The sequence below is a fragment of the Aquarana catesbeiana genome, linkage group LG04 (assembly GCF_042186555.1).
Source record: "Aquarana catesbeiana isolate 2022-GZ linkage group LG04, ASM4218655v1, whole genome shotgun sequence".
NCBI lineage: Eukaryota > Metazoa > Chordata > Amphibia > Anura > Ranidae > Aquarana > Aquarana catesbeiana.
Genome location: NC_133327.1, coordinates 266037662 through 266057874, shown reverse-complemented (window position 1 = coordinate 266057874; position 20213 = coordinate 266037662). Strand labels below are relative to the sequence as shown.

Genomic DNA, 20213 nt, shown 5'->3' with positions numbered 1-20213 from the left:
CCCATAATACAGTATTGAGTGCTGTGTACATTTCTTGTAATACAATGCAGCCCTCTGCTGTCAGCACAAGCTCTTAGTTACTTTCTGGTCCAATTGTCCAGTAATGCAGGACATTGTTATTTCCCTTTGTCATCTTTGGTATCAACAGCTGACTATTCCTAGGACAGCTGGTGATAGGGTCCCAGTGGCCTGGTCAGTCCCTAAAATAACCATTCCAGACATTGTACGGAGGTTTGATCCACTCAACACATAAGGCATGAGTTAGAAGCATGGACAACATGTTGCTGCTCCTCTTTCTGTACTTCACAGGTAGGAACCTTACCTGAATTGTACCTGCAGTGCTTTTATGTCTTTCTTATTTACATGTATGTTTGTTCTTACAGATCAAAGGTGAAGCATCACATACAATATGTCTGCTAATTTAAGAGGTTATTACAAGAAACTATGACAGTTTTAAAGTACAGCTAAACATATTCACGTCTCATCAGTTTAGAGCAGTCAGGTTAAAAAGAAAGATTAAAACCAATGCTGGATATTATTATTGCACTTTTCACATTCCTGATTCTCTAATTATGTTTAATCTGGTATTATTTAACTTTTTAGTGAAAGAATATACAATTCACTAGACAATGGAGATTTATCATTGATACAAAGAGCAAGTGTATATAATTAATAGCAAAACTGCACAAAGTTTACATATCCACTGTATGTGGGGTCACCTGGTATGAAATATTGCTAAACAACCTGAATCTCTATTTATATGACAAAATTTACTAAGACTAGTAACCAATAAAATATAACTTTCTATTGGAACTTTCACTACAAGCACGACCTTCGCTGCATTATTATCCAGACATTTACAAGTTTAGGGCAGCCATTGTATATTTAAAGAAAACAAAGATTGATTGAAATTATTCTATTCATATTTTTATAGTAAAACCAATTAGAATTAACACGATTTCACTGACAACTTTTTTTAAAATTACTTTTACTGCATGTGTTAAAGAATATATGAATTCTTAATTTACATGCATGAACAGGTAGAATTCTTCCTAAATTGCAGCATGTGCACATGGCATTTGTACAGTCCTACATAAATATTCCTTGTGTTTTATGGTAAAGTCTTATCACTGTAAAGAGTAAAGACATGGCAAAATATTGATATGAATTTAAATTATTTTTTTTTGTTGAATTGTATATAAAAACATAAATGTAATTTGTATTTATCATAGGAGGAGACTTTTTCTGTAGGTTTTTAGGACATTACAAGTTCTTACATGCCCAGTCAGCTGGTCACCAGATCAGTTGGCATCAAAATATTTAGGTGTACATTTATAAAGCTGTGATGTTTCCGGCTTTTACACATTAAGACCCTTCACTGCATATAAAGCTCTCAGAAGAGAACTAGTTTATTAAAATGTTCAATTCTCTTCTCTGACCAAGAAGAGAAGTGAAAGAAATATGCAATGAATGGCTGTGATGTGTAATATAAGTGAGATTGGAATCTGTGATCTCATGAGACCAGGGGCTTAAATACTCCTGAATGAAAAATAAAATATAAAAGATGATGAAGTAAGAGTTAAAAAATGGAATTAATTAGTTAATAAAAGGACCCATGTAAGAGGGACCACTCATGAATAATTGTGTTTTTATTTGGATTAAGACATTCCTGTGACACTTGTTTCCAAGTGTATTTATAGAGGAAGAGGGGACATAATCACCCTGGTTACTCCTGACATCGTGGCCATTTCCGTCTTCTCTCCTTACTATGTCCACCTCTGAGGTGGAGAATGAGGAATGAGATAAATCATACAAATGGCCAGTAAGGTTCTTCTATTGCACATTAATAAACTGGCCATTTGTACAGTAATCAGTTGCAGCTTCTCACTGAGCTGCGATGAGAAGCAGAGAACATCATCTTCATTCCTTATCGCAGCTTATTAAACAGCTGCACATCAGAGAGGCTGCAATAGTCACTATTGTGGCTTATCTCAGTTTAAGAAATGCACACCTTAGTGTGCACAGTAAAACCAGCTTGGGAATTTGGGAATATGTTTTGCTAAGGAACCTAGAATGCCATCATGCCAGTACATGTAGTCCATGCACCTCTGGAAGACTATACTTTGCTCTTTACTATAGCAATATATCAGTTAGGACCTGTTCAAATATACCAATACTATCTATGGTTCTCCTCTCAGTTATCTTGGCTCACAATGAAGAAGAAAGGCTCCTGAATGATCTGACAAACGACTACAATAGAAACTTACGCCCAGCAAAAAAAGATGGCGATATTATAAGTGTCAGCATAAAATTGACACTTACCAACTTGATCTCTTTGGTATGTTTTACTTTTGCGTGTATTTCAGGCATACGTCCTATTAATATGTTAATATGCTTTAACTTTGCATTACATTCAGCTGCTTAGGTGGAACTGTATGGAAGAAGTCTCAGTTTGATAGATGTCATATTTCTTTTTTTTGTCACAGTGTTAGTTTAACAGAATAGGTAATTAACCAAATAATAAGAGAAAGAGAAATTATAACTTGCAGTTTACTAAGCAGGACAAGGACAAAGGGCTACCCCAGTGGAACTGCAGTATTCTGGTTGTAATTAGTAGCTTGATCTTCAAGAGAATCTGCATGCTATTAAGCTTCTGCCTGTCTCCCCACACGCCAGTTCTGACAGCAGAGGGCCTCTCAACTGGCTGCAGGTCACTTTCCAGCTACATATACCTCATCAGGTATTGTCTCTCTGAGCTACTGTGAAAAAAGGAAGTTGAGGAATTTATACTCCCTGGGAGTGTCCAGGAACCAAGGGAGTTGTTGAACATCAAGGTAAATCGGCCCGTACCTGCATCTGAGCATGGTAAGTAAATGGTCACTCAGCTTTAGTGCCACAATTGATACTTAGGAAATGATAGAGGGTGACCCCTTTAATATTTTTTCTCTAATTGCCATATAGCAAATCTCTGCTTTGCCCATGCAACATAAAGCAACATGTTGGCTTTGAAACCCAACTGAGGCTTTAAAAAAGCTAGTGGATAAGTTTAATAGTATGCAAAATAGCTTAAATATAAGATGTTTTTACTGTTCTTAGCAGTTAAATTGCTCCTTAGCAGCATCCCAAGAATGAAGGTAAGGGCAATGGGCTTTAGAGAAGAACCACTGCATGGATAGGAATATGAAAGCACACTTATTGCTATGTTCTGCATGCCAAATTATTAATTATTACTTTCTTAGTTACTGACGAGGAACATTAATGCAAATTATTTATGCTGACTTCTGTGTGGTCAACAACTCAGAAAGTACTGAAAGTAATGGTAACCAGGCATTAAGCATTTTCAGAAGAAGACCATCAATGAATGTACAATATATACATAAAGCACTATGTAAATTATATATACTGTATAAGCAGAAGTAATTACAAATATTCATAAATACAATGGTTCTGCTGAAAAACCTATTTGACCAATAAGTTTAATATTAAAACCTGTCTATAAACGTGTTTTAATTATTTGCATTTGTAACTTGCAGAGAGATAATGTTACTTTATTGTCAATTTCAGAATGAAAAAAAAGAAGCTTTGACTACCAATGTTTGGGTTGAAATGGTATGTACATAAAATAAGTGTTGTTGTTACAATATTCCAATAGAACCCATCTTTGTTCATATAACATATTAAAGCCATTGGGCCTAATTAACTAAGGTTGTAAGCTTGCTTACTAGGTCACCTCCACTGCATTTGAGCACACATTTCCACAATCATATCTGCATCTATCACATCATAAAGCAAATGGTATTATTACATTAAAAATGCATACCCTTTTATTGTAATTTAATGTTGGATATTGCTTTTTTTAATTTAGGCTTAGACATTAATATTACAATTAACTAAAATAAATACATAGCAGTGTCTTACAAATAATTTAGATTAACCCATGTTATTTGTGTAATAATAAAATAAATTGTATTAGGAAATAATCTAATGCAGAGTAATACCTTAATTCACAGCCCTACAGCAGCTCCAGTTCACTCTTCAGCTCCAGAATATGGATGGGCACTCCATAGGATGTGCAGTTAGTTGCCATTGGTTCTGCATTCTATGTGATGATGTCAGATAGAGGGGTGGTGATTAGACCAGAGACAAAAAGGGTAGCTTCGGGGACTAGTGTTCACAACTGGAACCAACAAGAAGGAAGACTATGTAACTGTGGGATAGGGTAATTATGCCTCTCTATTAGAGAGTGCTTGGAAAAACAAGCATTATATTCTGCATCAGCTGGGGGGAAGGGGAGGCACATACTTTATATGTAAAGTTGAACAGTTTAATGTTAATCATTATAATTTGTATCGCTACCAAGCAGTGTTAAGGCTTTCCTATGGAGCAGAAAATGTAACCAGAGTTTGTCAAAACCACTAATTTTCCATTGCATATTTCTAAGGAACGACAGCATGAATTTTGAAATGAAAAAGTGATTTTAAATTATTTTACTCTTCTATACAACATTGTGATCTTGCTTCTCATGCGGTAAATCTATTTATTGGTAACCTTCCTTTTTTTATTTGTCTTGTTCCTTTAGCAATGGAAAGATTATCGTCTCAGCTGGGACCCTGAAAAGTACAGTGGCATTAAAATTACACGTATCCCCTCCACTATGGTGTGGCTCCCAGATGTTGGTCTAGAAAACAAGTAAGTAATATTCAAGATGAAAATAAACCAAGATTCTAAAGCTATTTGGTTAAACTTAGGTAGGCCATACATTGAGCAAATTGCTTTCCTGCAACCACAGACAGTGTTGACAGTTCGAATCTCAGCCAGTTCAGCAGAATCGAACCATGTATTGGCAGGCTGAATGTACACCCAAGTTGATCAATCAATCAACTTGGGTACAACCAGACTGCTGGATTTTACATACGATTATTGCTAGCGACTGGTGTAGCCACTAGCAATAATCACTGTCTTCTCCCAGCGGGGACGGCTTTCCCCGCCGGGAGAATACAACGGCTCGGTGGAAGGGATTCCCTTGTCAACACTGTCTGTGTTTGCAGCAAAGAAATTTGCTCCATGTACGGCATGCCTTAGTAGTACATTTTGCTTTGCATTTTTGTTCTTCACTGGATCATCCACAGCTCAACACCCCTGTGCTCCTCTCTAGTGCAGGTAAATTCAAAATTGCCAACTTTGTTTAAAAAAAAATAATGTTTACCAAAATATATAAATGAACTTGTGCCAGAAGATTATAGGTTACCAGAAGATTAGAGGTTACCTGAAGCAATCATCAAAGCACAAAAACCAGACCTCTATTTCATTTGACGAAATACAGTATGTCTAACTCCATATAATAACAGAAAATAACATCAAATTCTCAACATGGTTTCAACACACTCTCTAGTCTCTACAATTCAAGCAACAAATGTGACATTAACAAAACATTCACTACAGGTGAATCCTAGTCAATGTGTTTTTATACCGGGAATTGTAGCAAGTATGTCTGTTCCAACTGAGATAACAGGGACAGACACATTTTAAGTGTTGGACAAAGTCCTAAGGGTTTTGCTGAGGAATAGGGATTTTTTTAATGGCTCTCAGATCACTAGATGTCAATGGGACCCAATGTTTTTTTTTATCTCTACATCTGCCTCCATAATTATGGGCTTTTAGATGGAATGCCAATTTGTTGAAATAATCCATGACTAATATCACTATGTTCTGCTCTGTCTTCTTCAGAAACACTGTCTGTCTCTGGCTGGGTACAGTCCACACACTGTACAAGCAATTGAGCAACCAAAGCACAATGGCCAATGTGTATAATATACAGGGAATGATTCGCCACCAGTGTATGTTTGATGAATGTCACATTCAATGTTTTTTTTTTAAATATGTCCCCAACTTAAAATTTATACAACATAGAGCTGTAATTCAGACATTATCATCAATTCACTAAGGCTCCTTCTGTAAAGACATTTTTCATGTGTAGTTTTCCATAACTGTTGTTGAGGGTTGATAAAAAGTAACAAGAACAAATGTTTTTTCTTCATTCTGCAGTTTGGATGGCACCTTTAACATTGCCCACTATACTAACACTTTAGTATCTTCTGATGGCTCCGTCTACTGGCTACCTCCCGCCATCTATGAGAGTAGTTGCCCTGTGGTGGTCACATATTTCCCCTTTGACTGGCAGAACTGCTCCATGGTTTTTCAGTAAGTCTAGAATGGTATATATGTGGCATAATGTATTGTAGTACTTAAAGTGTATTTACTATTAGGTATATATTATTATTATTATTATTATTATTATACAGGATTTATATAGCGCCAACAGTTTACGCAGCACTTTACAACATTAGGGAGGACAGTACAAGTACAATACAATTCAATACAGGAGGAATCAGAGGGTCCTGCTCGTTAGAGCTTACAATCTAGGATACATAGTACAATAATACAGTGATACACCAAGCAGACAATAAGTAAAGAAAATCTATAGTCACAGCTTTCACTTAACAACATCAGTATTGTAATAACAATACAAACAATAGTTCTATTTGAAAATCCAATATAAGCTTACCTAAATAATCTCTTTTCATATTGTGAGTGTTGCCTGTCTTCTGGCCACCACTTTCCACATCTTCCTGTGTTCCCTGCATGCTTTGCAGCTTCTCCTCTGCTGTTTACTTTCAATTTCTGAGGACTACATATCACATGGTACCTTGCTGCCTGCAAGCTTTCATTCCTGCACTGACTTCACCTCCTGAAACTCCTCCTATCAGCACCTCTGTAATTCAGAAGGCAAGCTCTGTGAAATGTGTGAAACAGCAGTGCCTACTCACAGGGCATAGTGAATACATGAATAAAAAAAGTGTAGCGCTGAGAGAATTGTGCATGTACCCAAAATGCAAACACAATAGGTAACAATGATAAATGAATAAACACTAATGCCCCATACACACGGTCGGATTTTCCGATGGAAAATGTGTGATAGGACCTTGTTGTCGGAAATTCCGACCGTGTGTAGGCTCCATCACACATTTTCCATCGGATTTTCCGACACACAAAGTTTGAGAGCAGGATATAAAATTTTCCGACATCAAAATCTGTTGTTGGAAATTCCGATCGTGTGTACACAAATCCGATGCACAAAGTGCCACGCATGCTCAGAATAAATAAAGAGATGAAAGCTATTGGCCACTGCCCCGTTTATAGTCCCGACGTACGTGTTTTACGTCACCGCGTTTAGAACGATCGGATTTTCCGACAACTTTGTGTGACCGTGTGTATGCAAGACAAGTTGAGCCAACATCCGTAGGAAAAAATCCATGGATTTTGTTGTCGGAATGTCCGAACAAAGTCCGACCGTGTGTACGGGGCATAACTGTATAGATGCGCAAGTAATGACTTATAAAAATACTCAAATAGGTGCATATAAATAATACATCAACACAATAAATGCATGTGAGATATTAAGGTGCATGAGTGCTAAAAATTATGTACATTCACTGATAGCCACAATGGACTAGGTGGTCCAAAACAAAATTATGGATAAAGAACAAGTCCACAAACATCCGTATTGGGAAGGGCTCACGACACACTGTAAAAGTGTGAGGGAGTAAAGATAGTCTATACAAATGAGGATGATATTGGATGACCATCTGTAGAAGAAACACCCCCCGGGATTATGCATCCACCACCCAAGGAAAGGGGTAGGTACTTCTTACCGGAAGATGTGGACACATACACGCCAGCGGCAGTGAGTCAGACAAGCATGAAATGGAAACAGGATCTCAAACTGTGGTCTCCAGAAATCCAAACGACACCCACGAGTCTCTCACCTGTTAAATGGTTGGAAATAGGATCATAAAAAAGGAGAAGAAGGCTTCCACATGGCATAGGTCAAAAATATATGGGTTTACTAGAAAGTACTAACATCATAATGATGTGTACAATAAAATCAATGTGATCACAAGGTAATACAAACAAGCGCAATGTGTAGAGATGGCAAGCAGTAAACCGATGCGTTTCATCCTAAGGGACTTCAATTGGAGTTGAAGTCCCTTAGGACAAAACGGGTGTTTCTTCTACAGATGGTCGTCCAATATCATCCTCATTTGTTTAGACTATCTTTACTCCCTCGCACTTTTACAGTGTGTCGTGAGCCCTTCCCAATACGGATGTTTGTGGATTTGTTCTTTCCCATCATTTTGTTTTGGATCACTTAGTCCATTGTGGCTATCAGTGAATGTACATAATTTTTAGCACCCATGCATCTTAGTATTTCACATGAATTTATTGTGTTGATGTATTATTTATATGCACCTATTTGAGTATTTTTATAAGTCATTACTTGCACATCTATACAGTTAGTGTTTATTCACCTATTGTGTTTGCATTTTGGGTACATGCACAATTCTCTCAGCGCTACACTTTTTTATTCACATTCATTCACAACTTGTCACATTGTAGTGTTAGCAGCTATCCATTTTTTAGTAGTGCAGTAATTTACACTATTCATAGTGAATATGTGTCACAGATTTCAAGGAAATTAATGTGTGGGGATCTTCACAAAGCAAGTTTATGAACTTCAAGATCATCCAGATTATTTGGAGTAGGCTATAAATAATTGAAATACAATATGGAAATGATTATGTAATTTTACATTTTAACTATAGTAATGCTTTAAAACAAGTGTTTGTGGACAGTTCTTCAGACTTCATAAGGCTGAATCTTTTTTTTTTTTAGACAGTATACAATAATAGCTGTGCCAAATGCTCACACATCTGCTGATAACTGTGTGCTGAAATATACTGGTGCCATGTTGTCAACACCTAGAAGTCATGATCTGAAATACGATAGATCTGAAAGAGCACAAACTTTGCATATCAAGTGATAGCAATGATACGGTTAATTTGTATGATGATTAGAAAGCTTTTGATTGCAAATTTCTAATTAGAATTCCAGGCTCCCTATTAACTCTTTCTACACAAGAGGCTTCAAAACAGGCAGCTATTACTATAGCATTGAGGCTGCACAGGTGAAGAGACAACATTTTGGAAGCTTCTACACATTGGGTTTAAAATATGAATAATGGAGCCAAAAGCAAGTCATCCTACAACCCACACATTTCTATTGCCCCATCACTATGATGGGCTGCCATACTGATCAGCAGGAATGTGTAGGTGGCAGGATGGGCTGGATAAGATCTGACATTTTAAATGCAACCAGGAATAAAAGTTTGGTGTGGTGTAGTTTTCACAAATCAGCCCCAGGAGTAAATAGGAGTCCATAAAAATTGGTGTGTTTTGCAAAGTTTCTTTATGTGTGATGGAAAGAGCTGTGAATATTTGGGTCGTAATATCTGCCACTTTCAAAGTTGAGGGTTGGGGTAGGCAGAATAAGCACATCATTATGCTGTGGGCAAAATAAGGCTGCGATGGTACCAGACCCTTGGAAACAAACAATCCCAGACAATTTCTCCAGAACTGAACTGTTATGATGCTTGGGCAAGAATAGAACTCATAACAGGAAGCACTAATTAAAACACCGAGAGGTTTTTAAATTTGAAAATCTATGTACCGTGGGGCTGATGCTCCCCTTTTTTTTCCTTCTTTTTTCTGATACATTGAATTTATTGAAATATACAGTGGGGACGGAAAGTATTCAGACCCCCTTAAAATTTTCACTCTTTGTTATATTGAAGCCATTTGCTAAAATCATTTAATATAATTTTTTTCCTCATTAATGTACACACAGCACCCCATATTGACAGAAAAACACAGAATTGTTGAAATTTTTGCAGATCTATTAAAAAAGAAATATGGAAATATCACATGGTCCTTAGTATTCAGACCCTTTGCTCAGTATTTAGTAGAAGCACCCATTTGATCTAATACAGCCATGAGTCTTTTTGAGAAAGATTCAACAAGTTTTTCACACCTGGATTTGGGGATCCTCTGCCATTCCTCCTTGCAGATCCTCTCCAGTTCTGTCAGGTTGGATTGTAAACGTTGGTGGACAGCCATTTTTAGGTCTCTCCAGAGATGCTCAATTGAGTTTAAGTCAGGGCTCTGGCTGGGCCATTCAAGAACAGTCACGGAGTTGTTGTGAAGCCACTCCTTCGTTATTTTAGCTGTGTGCTTAGGGTCATTGTCTTGTTGGAAGGTAAACCTTCGGCCCAGTCTGAGGTCCTGAGCATTCTAGAGAAGGTTTTCGTCCAGGATATCCCTGTACTTGGCCGCATTCATCTTTCCCTCGATTGCAAATCGTCCTGTCCCTGCAGCTGAAAAACACCCCCACAGCATGATGCTGCCATCATCATGCTTCACTGTTGGGACTGTATTGGACAGGTGATGAGCAGTGCCTGGTTTTCTCCACACATACCGCTTAGAATTAAGGCCAAAAAGTTCTATCTTGGTCTCATCAGACCAGAGAATCTTATTTCTCACCATCTTGGAGTCCTTCAGGTGTTTTTTAGCAAACTCCATGCGGGCTTTCATGTGTCTTGCACTGAGGCTTCATAAGGCTGAATCTTTTTTTTTTTTAGACAGTATACAATAATAGCTGTGCCAAATGCTCACACATCTGCTGGCAACTGTGTGCTGAAATATACTGGTGCCATGTTGTCAACACCTAGAAGTCATGATCTGAAATACGATAGATCTGAAAGAGCACAAACTTTGCATATCAAAATCATACGGTTAATTTGTATGATGATTAAAAAGCTTTCGATTGCAAATTTCTAATTAGAATTCCAGGCTCCCTATTAACTCTTGTCTACACAAGAGGCTTCAAAACATGCAGCTATTACTATTACAGCGTTATTTTAGCTGTGTGCTTAGGGTTATTGTCTTGTTGGAAGGTAAACCTTCGGCCCAGTCTGAGGTCCTGAGCACTCTAAAGAAGGTTTTCGTCCAGGATATCCCTGTACTTGGCCGCATTCATCTTTCCCTCGATTGCAAGTCATCCTGTCCCTGCAGCTGAAAAACACCCCACAGCATGATGCTGCCATCACCATGCTTTACCTTTGGGACTATATTGGACAGGTGATGAGCAGTGCCTGGTTTTCTCCACACATACCGCTTAGAATTAAGGTCAAAAAGTTCTATCTTGGTCTCATCAGACCAGAGAATCTTATTTCTCACCATCTTGTAGTCCTTCAGGTGTTTTTTTAGCAAACTCCATGCGGGCTTTCATGTGTCTTGCACTGAGGCTTCATAAGGCTGAATCTTTTTTTTTTCTAGACAGTATACAATAATAGCTGTGCCAAATTCTTTGCAAACTCCATGCGGGCTTTCATGTGTCTTGCACTGAGGAGCCACTCTGCCATAAAGCCCCAACTGGTGGAGGTCTGCAGTGATGGTTGACGTTCTACAACTTTCTCTGATCTTTGGGTACTTCTTTACCTCTCTCACCAAGGCTCAGTTTGGCCGGATGGCCAGCTCTAGGAAGGGTTCTGGTCGTCCCAAACATCTTCCATTTAAGGATTATGGAGGCCACTGTGCTCTTAGGAACCTTATGTGCAGCAGAAATTTTTTTGTAACCTTGGCCAGATCTGTGCCTTGCCACAATTCTGTCTCTGAACTCTTCAGGCAGTTCCTTTAACCTCATGATTTTCATTTGCTCTGACATGCACTGTGAGCTGTAAGGTCTTATATAGACAGGTGTATGGCTTTCCTAATCAAGTCCAATCACTATAATCAAACACAGCTGGACTCAAATGAAGGTGTAGAACCATCTCAAGGATGATCAGAAGACAGCACCTGAGTTAAATATATGAGTGTCACAGCAAAGGGGTTGAATACTTAGGACCATGTGATATTTCAGTTTTTTTTTTTTAATAAATCTGCAAAAATGTCAACAATTCTGTGTTTTTCTGTCAATATGGAGTGCTGTGTGTACATTAATGAGGAAAAAAATGAACTTAAATGATTTTAGCAAATGGCTGCAATATAACAAAGAGTGACAAATTTAAGGGGGTCTGAATACTTTCCGTCCCCACTGTAGAGAGAACAGATGCAAATTCCCACACAGGGGATATGAACATTAGACACAATGCAGAATTTCATGCAAAAACACTGAAGAAAATGTGTCATAGGGTGTAGACTATTAACGAACAATGACCCTCTGACCCAGGTCAGGGGTCAACACAGAGTGCCTGAGCGTTAGTACTCAGGGGCTAAGGTGGGTAAAGGGAGCAGACTTGTCCACTAAAATGGGGTAAACAAAACCAAACTGAACACAACAAAAAAAGGAGAAAAAAAAGATATCTAAAAAATGTTTTAATTAAGGCAGGGAGCGAGAAGAGGGAAGGAGGAACAGAGAGACAGGCAGAGGGCCAAGGGAACAGAGAGAGCATAGTAGAGGAAGAAGGAGGAACATAGGGGAGGAGCGAATAAAGGGTAGGGGAAGGAAGTTCCCTCCAGACTGGGGGTTTAGGAAGGTTAATTCGAGAGGTCTAGGCTGGTCAGGTGCAAGGTTTGAACAGCGTAAGACCATCATGGGGCCTACACTTTGAGGAATTTAGCATGAGAGTCATGAAGGATACTTGTCATCTTTTCATAGATCATAAGAGTCGGCAGGGTGCTCTTCACCTGTGCAAATGAAGCAACTGGCTTTTTCCAGGCTCTAGCATAATGCTCCCCTCTTTAAATCGACAATGGAATACTGTATGTTGAGGGTACCATTGGCTTAGTCATAAATAATACAGTGGGCAGAGTGGCTTCATGTGACTTTGTAGCTACTGGAACAGAGATTAGAAGGTCCAGTATTGGAGAGCTGGAAGTATAGTGTCAGCTATGCTCACAGGGCTCAGTAAATATATAAACTGTAAATTAAAGAGATAAGTCCATTAGGTGGCGTGCACCCCATTTGACTTAATCCATATTAATCTGGCACATTTTAGATTTATGTAACTTTACCCTGCTTCATTGAGCATGTTATAGAAGATCCTGAGATGAAATATGTGTCAATGTACATAGCACAGTAGGTCGAACTCTTGGCTTGCAACACTGGGTGTTCTAGGTTCAGATACTACCAGGAACACTGCTTGCCCTGCTTGAAACTGTGTTAGGGTCTTTAGATTAAATGTTCCTTTGATGCAGGGACTAATGTTAACTATTTTATGCACTTTGTAAAATTCTATATAATGTGTTGACACTAAAGAGAAAGCATTTATTCTTTGCATTCTGTCTCATGCTACCAGTCAGATTTGTTGATCAATGTCCACTCTTTAAACAGGTCACAAACATACAGCTCCAATGAAATTGAGTTACTCTTGACAGTAGAAGAAGGGGTTACGATTGAGTGGATTACAATAGACCCAGAAGCATTTACAGGTACCAAAACAACCTAAAAGCTTTACTCCATTTAAGCTTAAGATGTCTTATTAAATATTAAAGAAAAAGTAAAGATATTCAGGGTTTTTTATGATAATAAAAAGTGACAGATTTTAATGTTAATTGTATAGATTTGATCAGTTACCGCATTTGCTTCTCTTGTACCTGCTCTTACATTCATTATCTTTCATAGAGAATGGGGAATGGGTAATAAAACACATGCCAGCCAAAAAAATTATAGATCATCGACTCACTCCAGATGACATCAACTATCAATCAATTGTCTTCTATCTCATCATACAACGGAAACCTCTTTTCTACATCATCAACATCATTGTTCCCTGTGTGCTTATCTCATTCGTCAGTGTCCTGGTTTATTTCCTACCTGCCAAAGGTATTATTTGACAATATCATTAAAGTGATTTACCAGACAGGGTACCTTAAAGATCCTTCAAGTGCAGATAGAGAAAAACTAATTTTAAGACTAATATCACACAGGGAGTTTTAATGTTTGTTGTCATCTAATCACGATTGCTATTGTTACCATTCCTGTATGTGAGCCTTCCATTTTTTGTTACTTTTTATGTACTGCAATTAATGGACAGAAGATTTAAATATTTGTATTATTTGCATTTCAAGTGGCAACACAATTTAAATCTTTTTTTTTTTCAAGGAGAAAGAATACAGAAAACCAGGGCCATACTTTTAGGGGAAATGACTTACTTACATTACATCAGAGTCCGCAAGGTTGCCCCTTAAAGTGCAAGGGGGAATTCTGCAAACCCTCTATGTAAAGTGGAACTCTGCAGAATCTGATGTAAGGGGGAATGCTGCGACCTCTCGTGTAAAGGGGAACTCTAATGTAAGAGGTTCTCTGTTCTCCAAAGACCCCTCTTACTTACAAAATGTGGTTTTCTAGGAAACTTGAAGACTGGATTTGTGAAACACTCCCATAAGCTAATTTAATTGTGTCATCCTCTCTATGGCCACATAGACTCTCTCTAGTGTATTATTCATTTATTTTTTGCAGGTTATTATAAGAAACGACTATGCTTAATTAAATATGCAACTGGCCTCCTGTTTTCCCTTTCCACAAAACTAGTCCTTTTAAAATAGATTTATAATCCAAGTATGGCTGAAGTGTAGAAAGATGACTATAAGCATAAGTAGTTGTGTAGATGGCTTATTTGATCACACACATCATTATTAGTTCTAATACTAACATGTTTTCCTCTTCCAGCTGGAGGACAAAAATGCACAGTGTCTATCAACATCCTCCTGGCTCAAACCGTTTTTCTCTTCCTAATTGCCAAGAAAATTCCAGAGACTTCCACGGCTGTGCCACTGATTGTAAAGTGAGCCTAACCCAACAACTTCTATTAGATGCAATATTTTTCAGTCTTGTATTAGTGTGCGTGTATGTGTGGCAAATATAAAATATTACCTATTTAGCCAGCACATGGTGCTCTCAGCTATTCTCACATTTTTAGACATCCTCTCTTTAATTCCTGCTCAGCCGATTGTGCTCCACCAACGTTTTTGTGTAGGTTTTAGGGACTCTATTTGAAGGATTTTCAGAGAAGCTTATGTGAGAGAGGAGACTTCAAGAGAAAAATATCTAAGAATTTAAGCAAAAACTACATCATCATTATTTATAGAAGTTTTTTCTTTCTCTTTTTTATGTTACTTTTTACACTTACATGTGGTTGAGGTCAAAGATATGATGATATTGGTGAGAGTTATTTCTGTTTTTGTTTTTTTCCAGGTATTTAACATTCCTCATTGTCGTCACTATTACAATTGTGGTGAATGCGGTGATAGTTTTAAATGTATCTCTCCGAACTCCAAACACACACAGAATGTCCAGCTCCATCCGCGAGGTATGCGTTTACAGTAAACTTTTTTTTAAATTAAATTAAAGCTTTGTAACATTTATTAAAAAAAATAAACAATATTGATTGATTGCATATGGTTAAATACTGTGTACCTGTTGCCAGCATAAAACATCAAACTTAGGCAGCTTTAGCGTTAAACTTACCCCAAGCCATGTGTAGCTGAGAGGATCAATCTATATTTGTTAAAGAAGCAACTAGTAAGTACTAGTGTTGGTAACAATTAGACTTTAGTATTGTATAGAATATTACGAAGCAACTGAAATTTAAAAAATATATATATATTTATTGAGGCAAACATGTTGATATTTAAGTGAAGGTGTAAGAGCAGTCTGTGTGAAGAGTCTCATATTACCTTGAGTCAGAAGGGCCTTTTGAGTGCCACCTCAAACCTGTACTAGGGGATAAGACTGGCTATAAAATAGTGTTATGTTTGGGTATTCTGAAATAGCAGCTGAAACAGTTCCTGTTTGTTCAAAGCCCATTTTCAATTATGTTACCGGAGTACAAACCAATGAGGAAAGAGCACTGTAGGTAGGTTATACTGTAAGATTACCTGGCCACCATATTTTATTCTTGAGTTAGGCCCAAATTACTTTACAGTGGATACCAACTGTACTCTCTGATACTCTTAACTTATCAGGATCATGCAATGACTCTAAAAATTTTTTTCCAGTTGTACAAAAAATATGTAGTACAGTCAGTGCCTATGCATGCACCAAATATATAAAAATCTGCACTCTGTGCCCTGTTGCTGAGTTGGTGTTTGGGTGGGGTAACATATGTTGTTAGCCACAGGTAGAAGGGCCCAAAATAGCTTAGTTAGTGGCCCATGAACATACTAATTGGACAAAGTGTTCTTTAAACCAGATATTACTTTCCTAAATGTTGTAATTTAAAATCTTCTTGCAGGCAGATATGAACTTTAATCCATACGGTATGTTGAAAAATGATTTGCTGAACTTAAAACACCCCTAAACCATCCAGCATAAAAATTAATATTTAACCATTCTCAGATTATCTTAAATATTCAATACTCCCATCGTATAACATGAGGGAAGGAGACTGACAATAGTTCTTTACAACTTCAAAATAAGACTTTTTCTCTCTGCCGATGCAGCACAGAAAGTCCCTGCAGTGTCTAGCTCTTGCTCATTCGCCCATTATTTTTTATGGCTGCTTCCATACTCTTCTGGATGGCAGAGACAACCAAGAGTATGGATCAACCAAAGGAATAAATGAGCCAAATGATACTCATGTGCAGTAGTAGCTAGATGTGGCCTGAACTTCCTTTCGCAAAGGCTGTGTTGTGAAGACATGGCCACACAATAAAGAATATAGAATCAGGGCTGATGGTAAGTATTTTGGTAGGTAGCTGCCACTCTGGGTGGTGGTAGTGAGGGAGATTTAAAGGACAACTTGACTAAAAGTCAAGTTGTGCTTTAAGAATACATTTCTATGCATGCATGGTACATTTAAAGTGGTTGTAAAGCCTAAACATTTTATTTTACCTTAATGTATTTCCTGCATTGAGGTAAAAAAAAATGTCAGTATGTGTATCACCCCCTCACCGCTTATGCTTACCTGAATCTGATCTCTGTACCCATCTGCTCTTCTTCCTGTTCTAACAGGCTTTACTGAGAGCAGCAGGAGCCATTGGCTCCCGCTGCTGTCAGTCAAATCCTGTGACAAGGTAGCAGAGGGTGGGGCCAAGCCTCGCTGTGTGTGTCTATAGATGCAGGCAGGGTGGCTTGGAAACATGCTGCAGGTGTGCCACAATGTGAAGTGGCTTCCTATGGTGGCACACCTGGAAGAGGAGGAGCAGAGAGCACCGGTGGGGGACTATAGAAGAGGAGGATTGAGGCAGCTCTGTGCAATACCATTGCACAGAGCAGGTAAGTATAACATGTTTGTTATTTTAATAGAAAACAAAATTGACTTTACAAACGTTTTAAGATCACTGACCATGATACTGCATAAAACATCATCTTAATATTATTTGTGAGATTTTATCATGTTGACCCAAGTAAAGTGATTCTAAACTTTACATCACATATTGTTATGTGTAAAAACATGTGTTGTGCTTTAATTTATGCATTTATTTACTTATTCACATAATTAGCTGTTTTTAAGAAAGCTCCCTCGTCTACTTAGAATGCATGTACGCCACAGTGATATAACCCCTCCTCCAGCTCCACTCACAAGACGCTGCAGTTCACTTGGACTGATGATCAAGGCTGATGAGTACATGCTGAAGAAGCCAAGAACCGAACTCATGTTTGAGAGGCAGAAGGAGAGAGATGGACTCATGAAAATTGTGCTAGAAAAAATAGGTATTGAATGTATATTAATGTTACCCTCATTGTTTCAGCCATCAGAATGAACTAATTTAAGTGAGTGGAATTCTCATCTGAGACAGTTGTCACCAGGGCATTTGTCCCCACTAACAAGCTCTCCCTCTATTTCTGTTCAGTAAAATTTGTGATTTTCTATCACTTTTTATCTCATTGACAATGTTTACTGTGATGGATGCGGCATCAGACCCCAGCCACTAGGGATGAGCTTCGTGTTTGAGTCGAACATCTTCTGTTCGATCGTTTGCCGAATTGCGAACGATATGGGCCGTTCGCGCCAAATTCGTGTGGCATGTCACAGCCCATAATTCACTGCGGCATCGCAGTGCATTGCTGGCTGATGATTAGCCAAGCATGCACTATGACCCGCATGCTTGGCCAATCACAGCGCCGTCTGTAGAGAGAGCTGTAATTGGCCAAAGCCAGGGTGGCTTTGGCCAATTATGGCTCAGGGGGTTTAGTACATGCCCCACACTATATAAGGCCGCCTGCATGGCGGCCCTGTGTAGTGTGTTCCGGCGTTAAGAGACAGAGACAGAGAGACAGTGTCATTTGATTTAAGTTAGATAGATTAGGCAGGAAAGTCAGTCAGTTAGCTGCACCTACAGTGTATTGTGTATATATATGCATCCCAGGTGTTGTGTATAGATATATATATATATGTATATATATATATATATATATATATATATATATATATATATATATATATATATATATATATCTATACACACTGTATTCAGTTTAGCTAGATCCGTTCCTGTTATTATCTTACTACTGACAGGCAGGCTTGTGTTGTTACAGTATTTACATCTACCTGAAGAAAATTGCTGGTGTTCTTCTGATCCTATTAGTACCACAGTCAGGCAGCTAGACTATTTACAGTTAGTGTAGTGCGTCCTCCTCACAGTGTTCAGCTAAAGCTACAAGTTAGTGTAGTGCGTCCCCCTCACAGTGTTCAGCTAAAGCTACAAGTTAGTGTAGTGTGACCTCTGCACAGTGTTCAGCTAAAGCTACAAGTTAGTGTAGTGCGTCCACTGAACAGTGTTCAGCTAAAGCTACAAGTTAGTGTAGTGCACAGTGTTCAGCTAAAGCTACAAGTTAGTGTAGTGCGTCCTCTGAACAGTGTTAAGCTAAAGCTACAAGTTAGTGTAGTGCGACCTCTGCACAGTGTTCAGCTAAAGCTACAAGTTAGTGTAGTGCGTCCTCTGAACAGCGTTCAGCTAAAGCTACAAGTTAGTGTAGTGCACAATGTTCAGCTAAAGCTACAAGTTAGTGTAGTGCGTCCTCCTCACATCCCAGGTGTTGTGTATAGATATATATATATATATATGTATATATATATATATATATATATATATATATATATATATATATATATATACACTGTATTCAGTTTAGCTAGATCCGTTCCTGTTATTATCTTACTACTGACAGGCAGGCTTGTGTTGTTACAGTATTTACATCTACCTGAAGAAAATTGCTGGTGTTCTTCTGATCCTATTAGTACCACAGTCAGGCAGCTAGACTATTTACAGTTAGTGTAGTGCGTCCTCCTCACAGTGTTCAGCTAAAGCTACAAGTTAGTGTAGTGCGTCCCCCTCACAGTGTTCAGCTAAAGCTACAAGTTAGTGTAGTGCGTCCTCCTCACAGTGTTCAGCTAAAGCTACAAGTTAGTGTAGTGTGACCTCTGCACAGTGTTCAGCTAAAGCTACAAGTTAGTGTAGTGCATCCTCTGAACAGTGTTCAGCTAAAGCTACAAGTTAGTGTAGTGCACTGTGTTCAGCTAAAGCTACAAGTTAGTGTAGTGCGTCCTCTGAAAAGTGTTCAGCTAAAGCTCCAAGTTAGTGTAGTGCGACCTCTGCACAGTGTTCAGTTAAAGCTACAAGTTAGTGTAGTGCGTCCTCTGAACAGTGTTCAGCTAAAGCTGCAAGTTAATGTAGTGCGTCCCCCTCACAGTGTTCAGCTAAAGCTACAAGTTAGTGTAGTGCGACCTCTGCACAGTGTTCAGCTAAAGCTACAAGTTAGTGTAGTGCGTCCTCTGAACAGTGTTCAGCTAAAGCTACAAGTTAGTGTAGTGCACAGTGTTCAGCTAAAGCTAAAAGTTAGTGTAGTGTGACCTCTGAACAGTGTTCAGCTAAAGCTACAAGTTAGTGTAGTGCGACCTCTGCACAGTGTTCAGCTAAAGCTACAAGTTAGTGTAGTGCGTCCTCTGAACGGCGTTCAGCTAAAGCTACAAGTTAGTGTAGTACACAATGTTCAGCTAAAGCTACAAGTTAGTGTAGTGCGTCCTCCTCACAGTGTTCAGCTAAAGCTACAAGTTAGTGTAGTGTGACCTCTGCACAGTGTTCAGCTAAAGCTACAAGTTAGTGTAGTGCGTCCTCTAAACAGTGTTCAGCTAAAGCTACAAATTAGTGTAGTGCAACCTCTGCACAGTGTCCAGCTAAAGCTACAAGTTAGTGTAGTGTGTCCTCTGAACAGTGTTTTAGCTAAAGCTACAAGTTAGTGTAGTGCACAGTGTTCAGCTAAAGCTACAAGTTAGTGTAGTGCGACCTCTGCACAGTGTTCAGCTAAAGCTACAAGTTAGTGTAGTGCGTCCTCTGAACAGTGTTCAGCTAAAGCTACAAGTTAGTGTAGTGCAC

General features: G+C 38.5%; 1 protein-coding gene across 1 annotated transcript in view; it reads left to right on the top strand.

Moving 5' to 3' along the window:
- Positions 1-1897: 1897 nt before the first annotated feature.
- Positions 1898-20213, top strand: part of CHRNG (cholinergic receptor nicotinic gamma subunit) — a 44583-nt gene continuing 26267 nt past the window's right edge. The window contains exons 1-9 of the mRNA XM_073628915.1: positions 1898-2338; positions 3565-3609; positions 4580-4689; positions 6046-6201; positions 13228-13325; positions 13519-13719; positions 14566-14680; positions 15091-15205; positions 17340-17550. Of these exons, the coding sequence (XP_073485016.1) occupies positions 1898-2338; positions 3565-3609; positions 4580-4689; positions 6046-6201; positions 13228-13325; positions 13519-13719; positions 14566-14680; positions 15091-15205; positions 17340-17550 (1492 nt within the window). The remainder of the gene's footprint in view (positions 2339-3564; positions 3610-4579; positions 4690-6045; positions 6202-13227; positions 13326-13518; positions 13720-14565; positions 14681-15090; positions 15206-17339; positions 17551-20213) is intronic.